The following is a 14,884-nucleotide window of genomic DNA, read 5'->3' on the forward strand; positions in this document are numbered from 1 at the left end:
AGAAGTGACAATGAGAGCGCCACTGCCCCCTGCTGTAGTAAACGCGCAATTACACTTTATTCTAGTACTGCCAAAAAAAAAGCCTGTTCCCCAGGGTCACACGCGCCCCCCAAGGGGGGCGCGCCCCACTATTTGAGAAGCACTGGCCTAGGTGACTGATTCACAATTTGGTTTTGTCTGATATCAGAGATTAAATAAAGAAAACCAACTGGCTGATTGATTTGTTTTAATTGAGAGGGAAAAAAAACAGCAAAAGCATTTCACTAGCTGACCAGGAGATGGCGACAGCGTGGCATCTGAAGACCATGGATTGTTTGTTCTGCTATAGCCTAGGTTACTGATTCACAATTTGGTTTTGTCTGATATCAGATATTAAATATAGAAAACCAACTGGCTGATTGAGGGGGGCGCGCCCCACTATTTGAGAAGCACTGTCTTAACAGAACAGAAGTCATAAGGACAGTAAATAGTCAGTGAGAACACAATGCTTGCGTTTCAAATCCTCAGTGAAGCACCAGGAGGGAAGATCATGCACCATGTCTCATGTCTGCATTGCACAAATCAAAATAGCCATACAAAGAGAACAAGGCTTCACTTTCTTTCATATCAGGAAAGAAACAACCGAGTATGGATGCAATTACAAACAACAGTGACCGGTCACTGTCAGCAAAAAAGCTAACAACATAGTCATGGCAAGGCGAGCTGATGTAACTAAAAAGATGAAGAGTAGAAGTAAGGCATCACGTGTCACTGAGAACTCAGCCAATCAGCCTACTGCTCTCTTTTGTCAAAGAAAATAATGCCACGGCATGCAATGACACCAGGTAGTATATTTCTATATTGCTATTGTTGTACACACACAATACACAACTTAACACTCAAAGTTGGTAAGATGGCTGATAATAAAATATGGATGATTGACCATTTAAGAAAGAAAAAAGCAAGTCCTGGAAAATAGGAACATTACTCCTATATTTGGTTTATGAAAGAGGAAAAAATACACAATTTGTGTTATATATTTACATAATGAGCAAGTGTGAAGAAATACAAATGTGCAAATGTGACCCTGTGCGAGCACTTCCATCAACAGCTCAAGATTGGCGGAGGAGTGCAACACAAATCTCTCGCGTCCCCACACAAGTGTTGAAACACCAACCTAATAACTACACCCAAAATACATGGAGGACCATCTTGAAGTCTCCCAAAAGTGTAGCAAGTTGTTGATTTCAAGCAACCAACACCTCGCCCTGAAATTAATACAGTACACTTTTGGGTCATCCGAGACACAACACTGCTTTTAAATACAAGTTTGTAGAAGAAGGCATAGCAACTTAAGAGATGAGCTCAGTGGCTCAGGGAAGGAAAACATTTACATACAGAATGGGAACTATGAGAAGCCTTGTATCTTTGTACAAATGCAAGCGAAAATGTAACAAGTGCATGTGCAAAAGTTCCTAAACGCACCACGCTGGATGCTGACACCTTTGGATGATGAAGAAAAAGCTTCAGCTCGTTGACTGAATTAAAAGCATCCTAATACGACGACAGTTTAAAAAGAAAGGCGACCTGAAAGCAAATCAATAAATTAAAGAGACCTTGGCGTTTTAAAAGGTGTGTGTAGTATTGTTAATACTACAGTCCAAGGAGAATGTCAACTGCATGTCGATGAAGATAAAAATGTTCTAAAAAGAAAAGGTGTACTTCCACACTAAGGCAATGACATCCATGACTGCAAATAAATACACACATCTGTTTGTCCCACACACATTATGTCCATGATGATGATGATGATGATGATGATGAGTGGCTGGGCAGTAAAAGAACACGCAGAGGTTGCCCATCTTCAGTCTGTATCTTGCTCCTCTGCTGAATTGGCAGTGTTGGAACTCAGAGCCCGAAAGCCACACGGCCCGTCGAGCACGGACGACCAACCGTCGACGTTCAGGCGGCCCGACGAGAAGGGCACGGCGGACGCTACGGCGACGACGAGGCAGTGGCGTGGTACTTGACGAAGGCGATAGCCGCCAGCTCTTTACAGAACTCCTCCAGCACGATCACCCCCTCCAGCAGAGTCATGTGGTCGATACTGGAAGGAGAGGCGGGATTAAAACACGCCAGTGGCTAGTTTGACCAACAGACGAGTGAGCCGCCGTACGTACGTGATGCCCTCGGGCTCCAGTCCCAACAATCGCTTCCTCACCAGGAGCAGTTTAGGGGTGAAGTCTGGGATGCGCTGAATCCTCAACATGAGGTCACCCACCACCTGACAACAAGATTCACGCTCTTATTACTGATTCATTTGAAATGACAGACTCCAGAAACACTCTTAACATCAGTTACACAATAAAGGCAATTACTGTATGTTTAGTCCCGCTGCCAAAGCCACACACACCTTTCACCAATGGGTAAAACTCACCCTGACGACTACGGAGAACAAAGACCTGCATCCGGGAGCCAAGTTAATGTAGGGGTCCAGCAGGTACTCGTGCAGGTGGGGGTGCGGCAACAAGGACAGTTTGGACAAAACCGCCGTCACTTGCAAGTTGACATCATACGGCTGCAAGACGCAGAGCAGAGGAGCGCTCAAGACTACACTGGGAACTCAATTCTGCTCTTTCTTGTAAGCATTAAAAAATATATATTCATTTTTTTTTTTTGATTATTATTGACTGATTCACCAAATATTTGGAATCAAATTAGCTTCCAAAAAAGTCTTGAGTCCAGTCCTAATTTTATTATTAACATATTCATATTTTCAGTACAATACAAGAATGAGATTAAAAAAAAAGACCAACTATAAAAATGACACTTAATATAAAATGGAATGAAACAAAATAATGTTTCAAAGAGATGACCTGAACTGACCTGATCTAGAATGCGCCCCATCCTGTCAAAGAGGATCTTCAGGAAGTGCCCCTCAAAGAACGGAACTTCCAAGTTGCATTTCTCAAAGGGTTTGGGGCTTCCTCTCCAGTCCCAGCGATGACAGACGCCGCAGTAGTCCCGGAACTAAGAACAGCCATCCGTACGAATTAGAACCTGCTCTGATGATGAAGGGGGAGTCTCGTGAGGCTCACCTGTCTGTGCGCGTCTCGAAGGTACGTGTCATAGCCGGTTCCTTCCACGAAGTAGGACGACTTTGCCTCGTCGGGCACCAAACACAGGAAACTGCAAGTGATGATGTTCAACAAATTAAAAAAGCTCAACGGTGAGTATTTAGCGTGACAGACAGATGGTGAACCTGTTGACAATCTTGTGGACTTCCGTTTTCCCCTCAGACTTGGAGTGGTCCGGACTGTGCGACGGGCTGAGCCAATCGGAAGACGGCAGCCTGCTGTTTGGAGAGAGGTCGTCGCCAAACAGCGGATCCTCCTCCAGGTCTCTGCATACAACCATGAATAGCGCTCTTTTATGAGTTGTGTTATGAGATTTTTGTAGGGGACAAAAACAAAAACCATGACTGGATAACACTGCGGGTCAGTGTTGGGGGTCCTTACATAGCATCATGAGGCTGGCCGTTTTCAATGGGCTCTCGTTCCTCGGGAGGTTTGTTCTCCAGGTAGTTCCTCTCCTCGAGGTTCCGCAGCACTAAGCTGTGTAGGATGTGCTGGTTGGGCTTCTGAATGAGCTGCTCAAAGAGCCTCAGAGTCATGATGCTGATCTGCAGACGGGAGTTAGGGGAAAAAAAGAGGCTCAGATGTCGGCATGGCACAATGGCAACCGTTTGCTTTCTGACAAGAAAAGAAAACCGGCAGAAGCCACCGCTTGAGTCTGAACAATGCGCGTCCTGGCTTTGTCAGATGTTATTTGTGTGCTTTTGGTTGATAACATGAGTCACAGTCACACTGGGTTTTTTTTTCATTTTGAACAAAGGCAGGTGGTGAATAAGAAAAATACATTCTGCCTACAAGGAAAGCAACAAAAGGCTTGACAGTAATTGACATAGACTGATGTTGAAAAGTGGCAATGACCTCGTCTGAAATGTGGTCACAGTGTTCGATGAGTATGTGCCTGACGGGATTCTGAGCCATGGTGGACGGTGTCTCGGCCTCGCTCTCCTCCCCCAACAGGAAGTACACCATCTCCTGAAGCAGAGCCTCCGACGTCACCTGACGGATGATCCTGTTGAGAAGGGCCGTCGAGGTGAGGATGCCCACCTCAGACCTACGGCCGAGAACAGACTTTGAAGACACAAATCGTGACAGCGCGGGCGACCGATGACAGGAACTTACGTCTGCATAAGCTGCGGCTCCATCACGCAAACAAAAAATCTTTCTCGCACTGCTTTGGCCATCACAGAGGCCGCCGACTGAAATGACAAAATGAGTCAACTCTAGCCACACGACAAACGACACGCCATCCAAATGCAGCGAGCAAACCTTTTGAGCCTCTTTAATGAGCTGGTCGCAATAATCCAGCCAAGAAAGGAAGGAAATGAGAGGCCTCTTCCCTGCAAACACTGCGCCATCCTCCTTCACATTATACACGTCAAGGCTGGAAAAAGAACACACACGAAACAAAACAATAAGAATATGAGATCATTTGCTAACATTTTCAGAAACAAACTATCAAAAGTTACCCCCAGTTGATGGACTCCACTGTCTCAATGTCCAAAGGGTCCATGGATGGGGGAAGGGCTTTATAGAGGCTGACCAGTCTGTCGGTCAGGAGCTCACAGAGCTCAGTGTTCTCAGTCAAGCACCTGGCGGCGGCGGGCTCGGGTAAACTGACTAGCAGCATGAGGCCTTCGCAAGCCTTCACCACAATCCGGCCATCCTGGACAGTGCGCAAGTGGACACAAATGACAACAAGGAAGCCTTGCAAGACCCAAAGGTGCGACGGTGGGTTACTCACGGGGCTCTTGCTAAGGTTGAGCAGCGAGGTCACCAGATTATAATTGCTGTTGTTATTTTTGCTCGGACTTGAGGTAGCGGCGGCAGCTTGTGCTGCCTCACTGCCTTCTGCGTGTTCTTGACCCGTGTCTGGAGCCAACACAGCGTCCTTCTGCTCATCTGCCCCGCCTGGACTCTTGTTCTCATTTCTCTGTTTTGACTTGCTCTAGAAACAAGAGTGGATACATGTCAATTTTAATACTTTCTGCCGTCAAATTGCATTTTTCGTTTGTCACTAGCATACATTATTTGTTGTTAATAAATAATTTGTGATGTTTTGAAAATTTCGTTTTCCAACCCCAATTTTTGAAAAGAATTTTCGATTGACATTTCATTTCGCTAACACTTTTTCAATTCCAATTTTAGCTACTTTGTTAGCGATCACCTTGCAGCACACCAATGTTCCAAAGCTCACTGGTTGCGAAACGCTGATCTAAGATATGTTCACAATTACAACCAGTGTAGATTAGTGATAAACTTTGGCGAGCTCCAATGTTACGTACAAATTCAGGTGAAGAATGCTACAACGTACCTCAAGGAAGAAGTTGACAAGATATGGATCCTGCTTCAGTTTGGCACAAACTGTACAAAGGAACTGAATCTCCTCATTTTCTGTAGGAGCGGCAAGTACGTCGCCACACAGACGGATCAATTTCTAGCGGACACACGTTGAAAATGTCTTACACAACCTGTACTGGGGCGAACTGCAATGCGTAAAAAAAGTACTGGAAATGCCGGTCACCCCACCTGAACTGGTCTGTGAACATTGATGTGTGGCAGGAGTGGTTGACGGATGTGTGCTAGCAACTTTGTGTAGAAGGTCAGGACCTGCTGCTTCATTCCTGGAGGACACTAGGGGGAAAAGAGCTTTCAAACATCCATCCCTTTTACATCCCTTACAATACATGTCTTACATCTGCCTTGCCCAGCGTGTAAAGTGTCTCCAGGATCTTGTGGTGCAGAAGATACTCCATGCAGGGCCCAGTCTCCCCAGACTCCCGTTCAAGTTCCTCCTGACTGAGAATTTCCAGCATCTGTTCCAGGTGGGATGGAATATTGGTGTCTGTGACTGGCGCTTTGTCATCTGAGAGCAGAAACAAACATGCAAGTTGATGCAACCATAACATTATCTAAACTTGGTTGAGTGACGTTTTCTGCAGCTTCAGTCAAAACATGTACTGCTTTCCAAAGCCATGTGTAAAATAATTTTCAAGGATAGTAACCACAGTACCAAGCTCAAACAACAACATAGGTTTAACACTCCAAGAATGTCAAGCATTTCACATTCATTAACAATGTTTTACCATTGTGCTGCCACTTCAGCATTTAACCCTTATAGATGATTATACTTGAGCAAACATATATCAAATCAGAAACAAAATTTTCATTCAGCAATGCAATCTAATAACTTCTCATCTTAAAACTGATCTTACCTGACGTTTCAATGTAATAATGTGTGATGGCTTTCCAGTGATAGACAAAGTCTTCCTGCAGTGGCAGCGATGGAGCTAGCTGGAAGAAGAAGAAAAAAAAAATGAGGAAAGCAGTGAGAATAAATTATACATGTTGACATTCATCAGCTGACAAGCGCAAAGAGTGTGTGTCTGGTGTGAACGTGCATGCTTGTTTGTTGTTGTTGTTGTTGTTGCTGTGTTTTTTTACTTTCTTTTAATTTTACATGATAAAAATTGTTGAGTAGATTTGTATTTATCACAATGTCTGGATAGTTTCAAATATTTATCATTATATTTCTCGTTGTCTAATCCTGATAAAATACTGACATCGGAAAAGTAGCACCCCTCGATTAACTTGACAACATTCCAAAACACACGTCAGACAAAACATATCAGATGTTCATGAGTCCTCGCTGAATGTTTGCTGAACAGCAGTGCGACGATATTTGCGCAATGGAAAACTTACGTTTCACTGTTGCAACACCCAAAAGAGGAAAGCCAGTTGCGCTAACTAGCAGCAACGTGAGTTTGGCTGCAGGAAGCTGCTAGCCGTTAGCGGCTAACTAGCTCCGTTTGTCAGGCTACGTTAAACACAAACAGCTGGCTTACGTTTGAACGACGATAGTCGAGAAATTGCAACATGTAGATAATAAATGGTGTCAAGATTGTTCCTTTGCTACATTTACCAAATTAAATAGACAGAAGTAAATTAGTGTTAGCATATGCTAGTTCGTTATCTCTGCTGACGTGATAGAAACTGTTTAGATCGCCGAATGTATGTCAAATATGTCCAAGAAAATAGTCACCAGTTGATTTATGCGTGCGTTTGCTCAAGACTCACCGCTTCCACGGCATGCTGGAGAATCGACGTAAATTTGGAGAACATTTTGTTCTTCGACTGGACTATTTTTTCCCGAGAAGACCTAGAGAATTCCTCTATTTTCTTCTTCCTGTTGTTGCCGCCTCGATCCAGATTGGAGCTTTCGTATAATGACCCTTGCAACGAGAGAATCTGCGTGAGTAATAAAATAATAAAGGGTTTCTGGCCTCGTAACTTCGCAGGCCATAAGCGCAGCAGCCGCTGTAAACAAAACGTCTCGCGAGCTCAGCTAGCTCACTTTGGACACGGTGGCACTTCGCTCACCAGGCAGCACCGTTTCCGTTTGTCACCAGCAGGGGCCGCTCGACTACAACACACGGACACTGATACTGACGACTCGCAATGCATACAAATGCAGGAGGGAAGAATTCATTCGGTTTTCAACTGACGTTATATTAATTTAAGGCTGATGTGATGTCATTTTTACAGTCAAACGGCACTCAAATTAAAATAGCATTTTTCATATACAGGCCAAAACTAATCCAGTTGAAATGCATGTAGAAATGTTTTGCAATGTCATACGTCCACACGATCACGACAATTAGACAATATGTGATGTAACAATTAAGGAAAAAACGCCTGCTGTAACTTTAACGTACCACGATGATTATTACTTACAACGAGTCTTCTCCAAAATCAGGATTATTTAAACGTTACAAGGATCGAATGATCTAACCACGCAATTTTGGTGGAAAACTTGCACAACAAAAAAGATGCTGCCTATTCGAGGACACGCCCTGTCGCCAGGCTGTCATCGTCTAGTCCGCTAAATTGCAGCCAACGTTTAGCATGTGTTCAAATGATACGACATGTACTAAGAATGCCCAACAAAGTCCATATGAAAACAAAATCGCCAATCAAGCCATGCTCCAATGTTGCCTGCGCTGAGCTCGCCTTGTTCATCGCTGCAGAGGACCGTTTACCTACCCGGCATGTCTGCTAAAGGTGAGTGTCTTGTGCCGCAGAAGGTTTCATATCAATAGATTCGGAGGCAAAAAGGTCTCTTCATTTTGGTTAGGAGGGGGGCTCGAGAATAGAAACCTATAGTCGTCTGTCTGGGGAGCGGTGACACTACCTGTGTAAGTAGGTTACATCCTTGCAGATGGAATAACCACACTGCTGCAGCCTACAATTTATTACGGGATGTCTACACTTTGTAATCTAAAAATAGACCAGACATTTGAAATCATCACTCATAAAATTTGCCTCATTTGCTCTTTCAGTAAAGAGAATCTGAGATTCACAGCTGTACCTTTTCTTGCCTTAGCAAAGCTGTGAAATAAAATGAGTAAACACTTGCAGCGACATATTTTCATGTTAATGGAAGACTTCAAGCAAGGAGATGTACTAAAGTGCATTGCCCAGTGGTCGTTTGAGAATCACTCTGAAGCACACGGAGATCATTGATGGTGTAGGTCCCTTGACTGACCTCTGTGCAGGCTGCGTGGGTTCAATCAATAAAGCTCATGGTCCACTGCATGACATTCTTGGTTACCCAACTTAAACCAAGTGCAAGCCAGTCAATATCCATAAGCAGCAACCTCGCAAGTGTCCTTAAGATTTTCTGCTCTTTATATAATGTGAAAATCTATATGTAAGTTCTCTAATGTAATATTTTATTATAAATACAATAGCCCAAGATTAGCAAGAAGTTGAATTCTTAAGAGCCTTGAGTGATTGATCTCCATTTCTGATTATCAGACATCAACTGGTCAGAGCCATTACTGGGCTCTCTTATTTTCTAGCCATCCCCTTGTATCAGTCAGTGCAAGGTCAACAGCTTTTACCTTGCAAGTGATTTCCTTCCATTAGTGACCCAATAAAAGTAGAATATTCCCATTGTGGGCCTGCTGCTTATTCAGGGTCATCATATTTCCACTGTGCTGATGTCTGAGTTATTCTTTCGGAAAATGTATTTTCATGTCATCCTTGAACGCTCAAGGTTTCTCAAAACATTTACAGTTGTACCAGACCTATTGCAGTGATGTCATTTTAAAACCTTATTGCAGGGGTGTCGAACTCATTTTTTTCATAGCTTCATAGCTTCTTTCGACTGTTAACCCAAATAAATGTATGAGCCCCTCATATTATATACAGTAAAAGCTACAAAACAAACTGACAAATAACTCGTTTTCAGATTAGACGAGTAAAACCAGGTCAAATATTTAAAAATATATATACTTTAAAAGTGGAAACAATTTGCAATTCTAGTAATGACAGACGAATTTGATGCACAATTTGTCTTCGCGGGCCACATAAAATGATGTGGTGGGCCATATCTGGCCCCCGGGCCTTGAGTTTGACACCTATGCCTTATTGATATGCTGTATTAACAGCCAAACTGGTTTCTGCTCACTCTTTTGATTGTGGACAGATTTACTGTTCATTTTAGTCTATTGGAACATTTCCATCATGGGATCTTCAACTCAGCAGAATTCTCACATACACTTGGTGAGCCAATGTTTTCCATTCCATTTGGGTTTTTGCTACTTCTGGTCTTAGTGTTGACATGTCATATTTGGTTTCATGTAATATCAACAACCTTCTAGGCCAGGGGTGGGCAAACTACGGCCCGCGGGCCACATCCGGCCCACGGGACCGTTTAATCCGGCCCGCCAACCCTGAACAAATTGTATTATTAAACCTTTTTTTTTGGGCCATTTTGCCTGCAATGACTGCGTTTTCCCAGTAGATGGCGAAGCGCTCGCCTGCGCATTTACTACCGGAAGCCGTGTCAGAAAGCTCGGTGCACACTCACAAGTGCGTGTACGTACTCAGTAGTACGGACTTGGCGCACTCTCGCTCTATTCGTATCAGTCCCGAATTTAGAGCGTGGGCTTTGACGACAGCATTCTTATAATTCGCGCGCTGAGCTTTCAGATGCAGTTTTGCGCTAAAGCCACCCACAAACCTTCCCCTGGAATCCTTCCATTAAAATGAGTGGCCCGAAAAAAAGAAGTGAGTGCCGAATGTTAAAAAAGAGTGGACAATTTGGCTCGACGTACGCGACGTGACGTTCAGCCACATCAACATCAACCCGTCACAGATCAAGGTAAACGGACCAACACCTCGGATCTCGCCTAAGAATTGCCACAACAAATTTTACTCCAGACTATGACGCACTAGCAAAAAAGGGAGACCAACAACACTGTTCCCACTGAAAATGAACGGGAGGCTCTCAAGTTTATTGTAAAAAAATGCATTTTGAATATGATTTGTACACATAGCAGGGATTGAAACTAGCGACCATTCTCATTTTCAAACAATGCAGGATGCTCAAGGACATTGATGCACCCCCTATTTGCGACTAATCTTAACCTGTAAAGTTCTTAAGGCTTACTTTAAGGAGGTGTTTCCCGTTTCCTCACCTCTGTTACCAGGTGTTTGCGAGTTAAAACTCTGCTCTGATTTTCAGATACCCCTCACCGTGTTGCTGTTTTGATTACTTTATTTGGATGTATGCTTTCACCGATTCTTCAAGATGATATATTTGGTCAGAATGTTTGCCGTTTGATGTGATCTCATAAGATAAACATCTTTCATTAATCTGACCTGCAGGCACTGAAGTGATGGAGATTGTTATTCATAATAACAGTGTCGTATTTTATGAGAATCACTGATAGCAGTTTTTTAGTGAATTATTATTTTTTTAATGCTGTTAATAAATGCATTTGTTTTCAAAAAAATTGTTTGGAATATCCATGCTTTACTACCTACTAAAGGCCAAGATCTTTTATGCAATGACCTTTACAGGTCGCTTATATGACTTCACACAACGCCTACGTCCATCTGCTCCTTGTCCGGCCCTCCGGTCCAAATTTAGAACCTAGTTCGGCCCGCGAGTCAAAAAGTTTGCCCACCCCTGTTCTAGGCTGTGAATTGCAGCTGTAAATCTACTTTGTTTTATGTTAACACATTCATACTTCACCTCTGCCATGTGACCAAGGAGATACGGACAGTAGACTCGATAACAAGGCTGTTCATTGGAAATCATAATACTCTATTTATGCTAGCTGGGTTACCTTCAATTTATGCTTGGGGAAAATACCTTTGGGTCCATTGAAAGAAGATGAACCCTTTATTAGTTTCCCAAAGCATACTGGGGAAAACATCTCCATTTAATTTTGGCTCATTTTAAGTGATTAATGTGTGACTCATGCCCCTCAACAATCTCATTATCCAGCAAGTTTCCTGGTACGGCGAGTCCACATTGCTTGGTAAGTTAGTACATCCCGCACACTTCATCTATTGCACTTAATGTGACGATCAATGATGGATCAAAAAGGAGGCTTTATCCTGCAGTAACACAATCCGCTGCCTCCTCCATATAGGACCAGACAGTGAAGAGGGCTGCACATCCTCTGCATCAGCACTTTCTGTGCAGGGTGCTCTGCATGAACGCGCGTGTGCAAGTGTCCTGGCAAAAGCATAAATAATTTATGAGCAGGCGAAGGAGTGAAGGCTGCGTGCACTGTGGTAGACGGGACGGCTTGTGGGTGTGATTGTCTGTGTGTAGAGATTGGGGAGAGGAACACAGTGATGCAAGAGCAAAGCTACGATGGGCTGTGCAACTACGCCCAAAAAATCACCTCCTGCTTCGGACTGGATGGTAAGAAGCGTGAAAAAGGGTCATATTTGTGCAGGGGGTGGGGTGGTTTTGTCTTTGTGTGTTCAGGCACAGCTGACTTTTGTTCTGAACATGCCCGAGTAAATGTGAGCATGTGGGAAGATGTGTCGTAGCTAGATTTGAGGAATGGATGACAGTTGGAGGGCAGTGCCTCACTGCAGCGCAGTAGCGTGTCCTAAGATGGACTCTTATTGTTTTTGCGTGTGTCGTTTAAAAAATCGGCTGCTAATTATACATGATTTATTTTTATATGAAATCAATTCTCAAAAGCCTGAATGGGTTATTGACAATATATTTGAAAACAAGAACATTAGTTTAATAATTGCACACTCAGCCAGTCTGAGTTCTTGCTCTAACAATCAAGATATTCTTATAATTCTAAATGCAGGCCCAAGGCAATGACAAACAACAACAATTATGCAATTTTTTTATTATTATGATATTGGGTTACCTTTCTTTTGAAAACACTATTTGTGTGTGAGTGTATGTGTGTGTGTCTGTGCGTGCGCGCGTGCATGTGTGTTTCAGACAGTATTGTTCAATATATTCTGTTCATTTGTATTTCATAAATAATAACTGTTAGGCTGGCGGGGTTCTAATGGACAGAATTAAGTCGCTTTTTTAGTTTGCTGTAAAATTCCAAGTGCACAGTTTATTTCGTCTTATTTCAGTTCTTTGCTCATACTCATTATCTATGATTCCATATCAATCTGTCACGAAATTCTTGGATTATCATGTTGCACCATCTTTATGCGCCGCATCCATTTGGCCTTTGCACTAATTCCCTAGCATTTGTTGAATTAACTTGAATTGGTCTTGATGCCTCTAAAACAGCCCCCTATAGTGGTTGCTTTTAACGTTTTAAAAGTGTCCCGTGAACCCAAATAGGCTTTCACTTTCTGGCAGACGTGTGAGAAATGACGGCGGGTCCCATTGGGTGGCATGTCTCCCAGAGTACATTGAGCAAACCTGATGTGGAACTACCTAACCCCACCCAGAAGATAATCATAGGCTCAACGTCAGCCTTAAGCTGCTTAAGGCTCCAGGCTGGTTGGGCTGAAGACATTCATAAGCTTCTTTGCCAGTGTTTCACTGGGCACCGACTCTTACCTGATGTTTGACTTCTCCTGCACTAGGTGCGCATCAACACCCGGCTTTCTGCTTTTTCTCTAGATGTGAACAGATAACAACCCTGCTGGACTTTATAATGCACCGCTGTGTATTTGGGGCTCACTTTTAGTTCGGATTTGGACCTCTTTGACCACTACACTTTCCTCATGTCGGAAGAAAGCTGTGTTTTCGAGGAGGACTGTGCTTGACGTCTACCTGGAGTCCTTTACCTCCCTTTGTGGCACGGTTGAGGGAGGGCAAAGCGTCATGCCCACTCTGCCCAATCTCAACAGCCTGGGGAGGCTATGCAGCTCCAGCCGCAGCCACGACATAGATCGCGTGCGGGTGAAACGCAAGAGCTCCATCAAGCGCATGTCCATCATTGAGGATGGACATGTGGCCGAGGTCTTGTACCTCATTCCTAAACAATACATGGAGCAGCTGCCCTACCTCAACCCAAACGACTATTACCTGAGTGAGAGGCTACATGACGTGGCTTCAGGTAGGAGAGCGAAATTAAATGTGTGCATCTGTCTGAAATGATGTCACGTGTCTGGATGCGAGTTATGGGTGCTTTCTAACCACCAGTTGCGATACTAAGTTAAAATCAATAACAGATACCAGACTGTTTCTATTCAGCCCACTTTGTTTATTTTAGCTTTCTGTCTGTCTGCCTTGTCTCTATTTAGGTGGCCACCAGTTCATACTTTGCTTGTTAGTTACAGATGACAGTATTTTAATTGGCTGCTGACATCTGACCTGTTTATGTGCACAAATTCTCCTGTGCACTTGTTGCGCAATCGCATATTCCCTACGTTCAAAAGTCTTGCTGCAAATGGGGGAAGGCAGTAAGTTAATCACAGATAGTTATATAATGTGTGTCCATCGCGTAAGGCCAGGCCTGCTGCTTCTTGCCAAACAGCAGCACATGACCAAGCGACATGGTGGCTTACATCAGGATTATACGTGGCCATGAGTACAACTTGAGATTTTCAAATGTTACGCACACTCCGACTGCTTGCCACACAAAGCAGCATAACCATTATAGCTTGGCTTATTGGTCATATGGACATTATGTTAATATTTAGATCAGGTTTGATTTTCAACTTGAACCTGATAGCGGCAATATGCGACAAAAGGTTGCAGATGTTAAGGTTGATCATTCGTTTCCTTTAAGTGGCAGCAGAAAAGAAAATCAAATAAGAGTGGATACTCCAACCTTTCTACTGAAAATCAAAATATTACTGCTGGATGTATCAAAATTATTCTACTGTATTTTAATAATCAAGTAATCATGTTGAGATTTTTTTTAAATGAAAGATTGTCCAAATATTTTGATTTCTGTCTATGCAGTTGTACATCCGTAGGTTCACAAAAATAATCAAGTTATTTGTTGGCGTCTAAATGCTAAAGTAGTATTTATCACTTGGACACATTTTTCACATTTATCATAATACTTAGCATAGTGCACACAAACAAATGGACAATGACCAATGTAAAACAATAAATAATTAAAAAATGAAAATGAATTTGCTTGGCAGAATAACATTTGGAACCAACACAAAATGAATGTATAGCTCCGCCTAGTTTGTATTACCTTGAAATGTCAAATGGGCTTCATTTACATCTTATATGTAGGAAATAGTTTGCTTTGGGTTTTGGGGTTCTGGGCTTAGTTCACACAGAGGCAGCAGCACACCAGATTGCTGCAGTGAGGAGGTGGCTGACACAACAGAGGGACAGAGTGAGGGAGTGGAGAGGAGGAGGAGTAGGCAGAGGAGGCGGAGGAGAAGAAGAGCAATGTAGCAGCAAAGCAGGCAGTCAGAGGCAAACCCCTCACTGTCGCCGTATTTTCAGGAGGACAGCATAGCACCTGCACCTCCCCCTTTCTCTCTGTGCTGTCTCCACTTGAAAAGGATCC

The 14,884-nt window shown here is 43.3% G+C and overlaps 2 protein-coding genes across 3 annotated transcripts in view; one reads left to right on the forward strand and one right to left on the reverse strand.

Moving 5' to 3' along the window:
• Positions 1–209: 209 nt before the first annotated feature.
• On the reverse strand, positions 210–7,467 carry fhip2a (FHF complex subunit HOOK interacting protein 2). Its single transcript, XM_061285580.1, has 17 exons — positions 7,188–7,467; positions 6,326–6,404; positions 5,807–5,976; positions 5,640–5,744; positions 5,425–5,547; positions 4,855–5,058; positions 4,580–4,776; positions 4,380–4,494; positions 4,233–4,309; positions 3,972–4,164; positions 3,498–3,661; positions 3,242–3,382; positions 3,078–3,168; positions 2,866–3,009; positions 2,417–2,557; positions 2,160–2,263; positions 210–2,086 (listed from the first exon to the last, which is right to left on the reverse strand). Exons 1-17 carry the CDS (start codon positions 7,230–7,232, stop codon positions 1,975–1,977), a joined length of 2,205 nt encoding a protein of 734 aa, XP_061141564.1. The 5' UTR covers positions 7,233–7,467; the 3' UTR covers positions 210–1,974.
• Positions 7,468–7,553: 86 nt separating this feature from the next.
• ablim1a (actin binding LIM protein 1a) overlaps positions 7,554–14,884 on the forward strand; it is a 31,899-nt gene continuing 24,568 nt past the window's right edge. For both annotated transcript variants that reach the window (XR_009715206.1, XM_061285579.1), the window contains exon 1: positions 7,554–8,171. Coding sequence is in view for 1 of the 2 variants with exons in the window: in XM_061285579.1 (XP_061141563.1) it covers positions 8,099–8,171 (73 nt within the window). In the remaining variant the exon portion in view is untranslated. The remainder of the gene's footprint in view (positions 8,172–14,884) is intronic.

The sequence above is a fragment of the Syngnathus typhle genome, linkage group LG8 (assembly GCF_033458585.1).
Source record: "Syngnathus typhle isolate RoL2023-S1 ecotype Sweden linkage group LG8, RoL_Styp_1.0, whole genome shotgun sequence".
NCBI lineage: Eukaryota > Metazoa > Chordata > Actinopteri > Syngnathiformes > Syngnathidae > Syngnathus > Syngnathus typhle.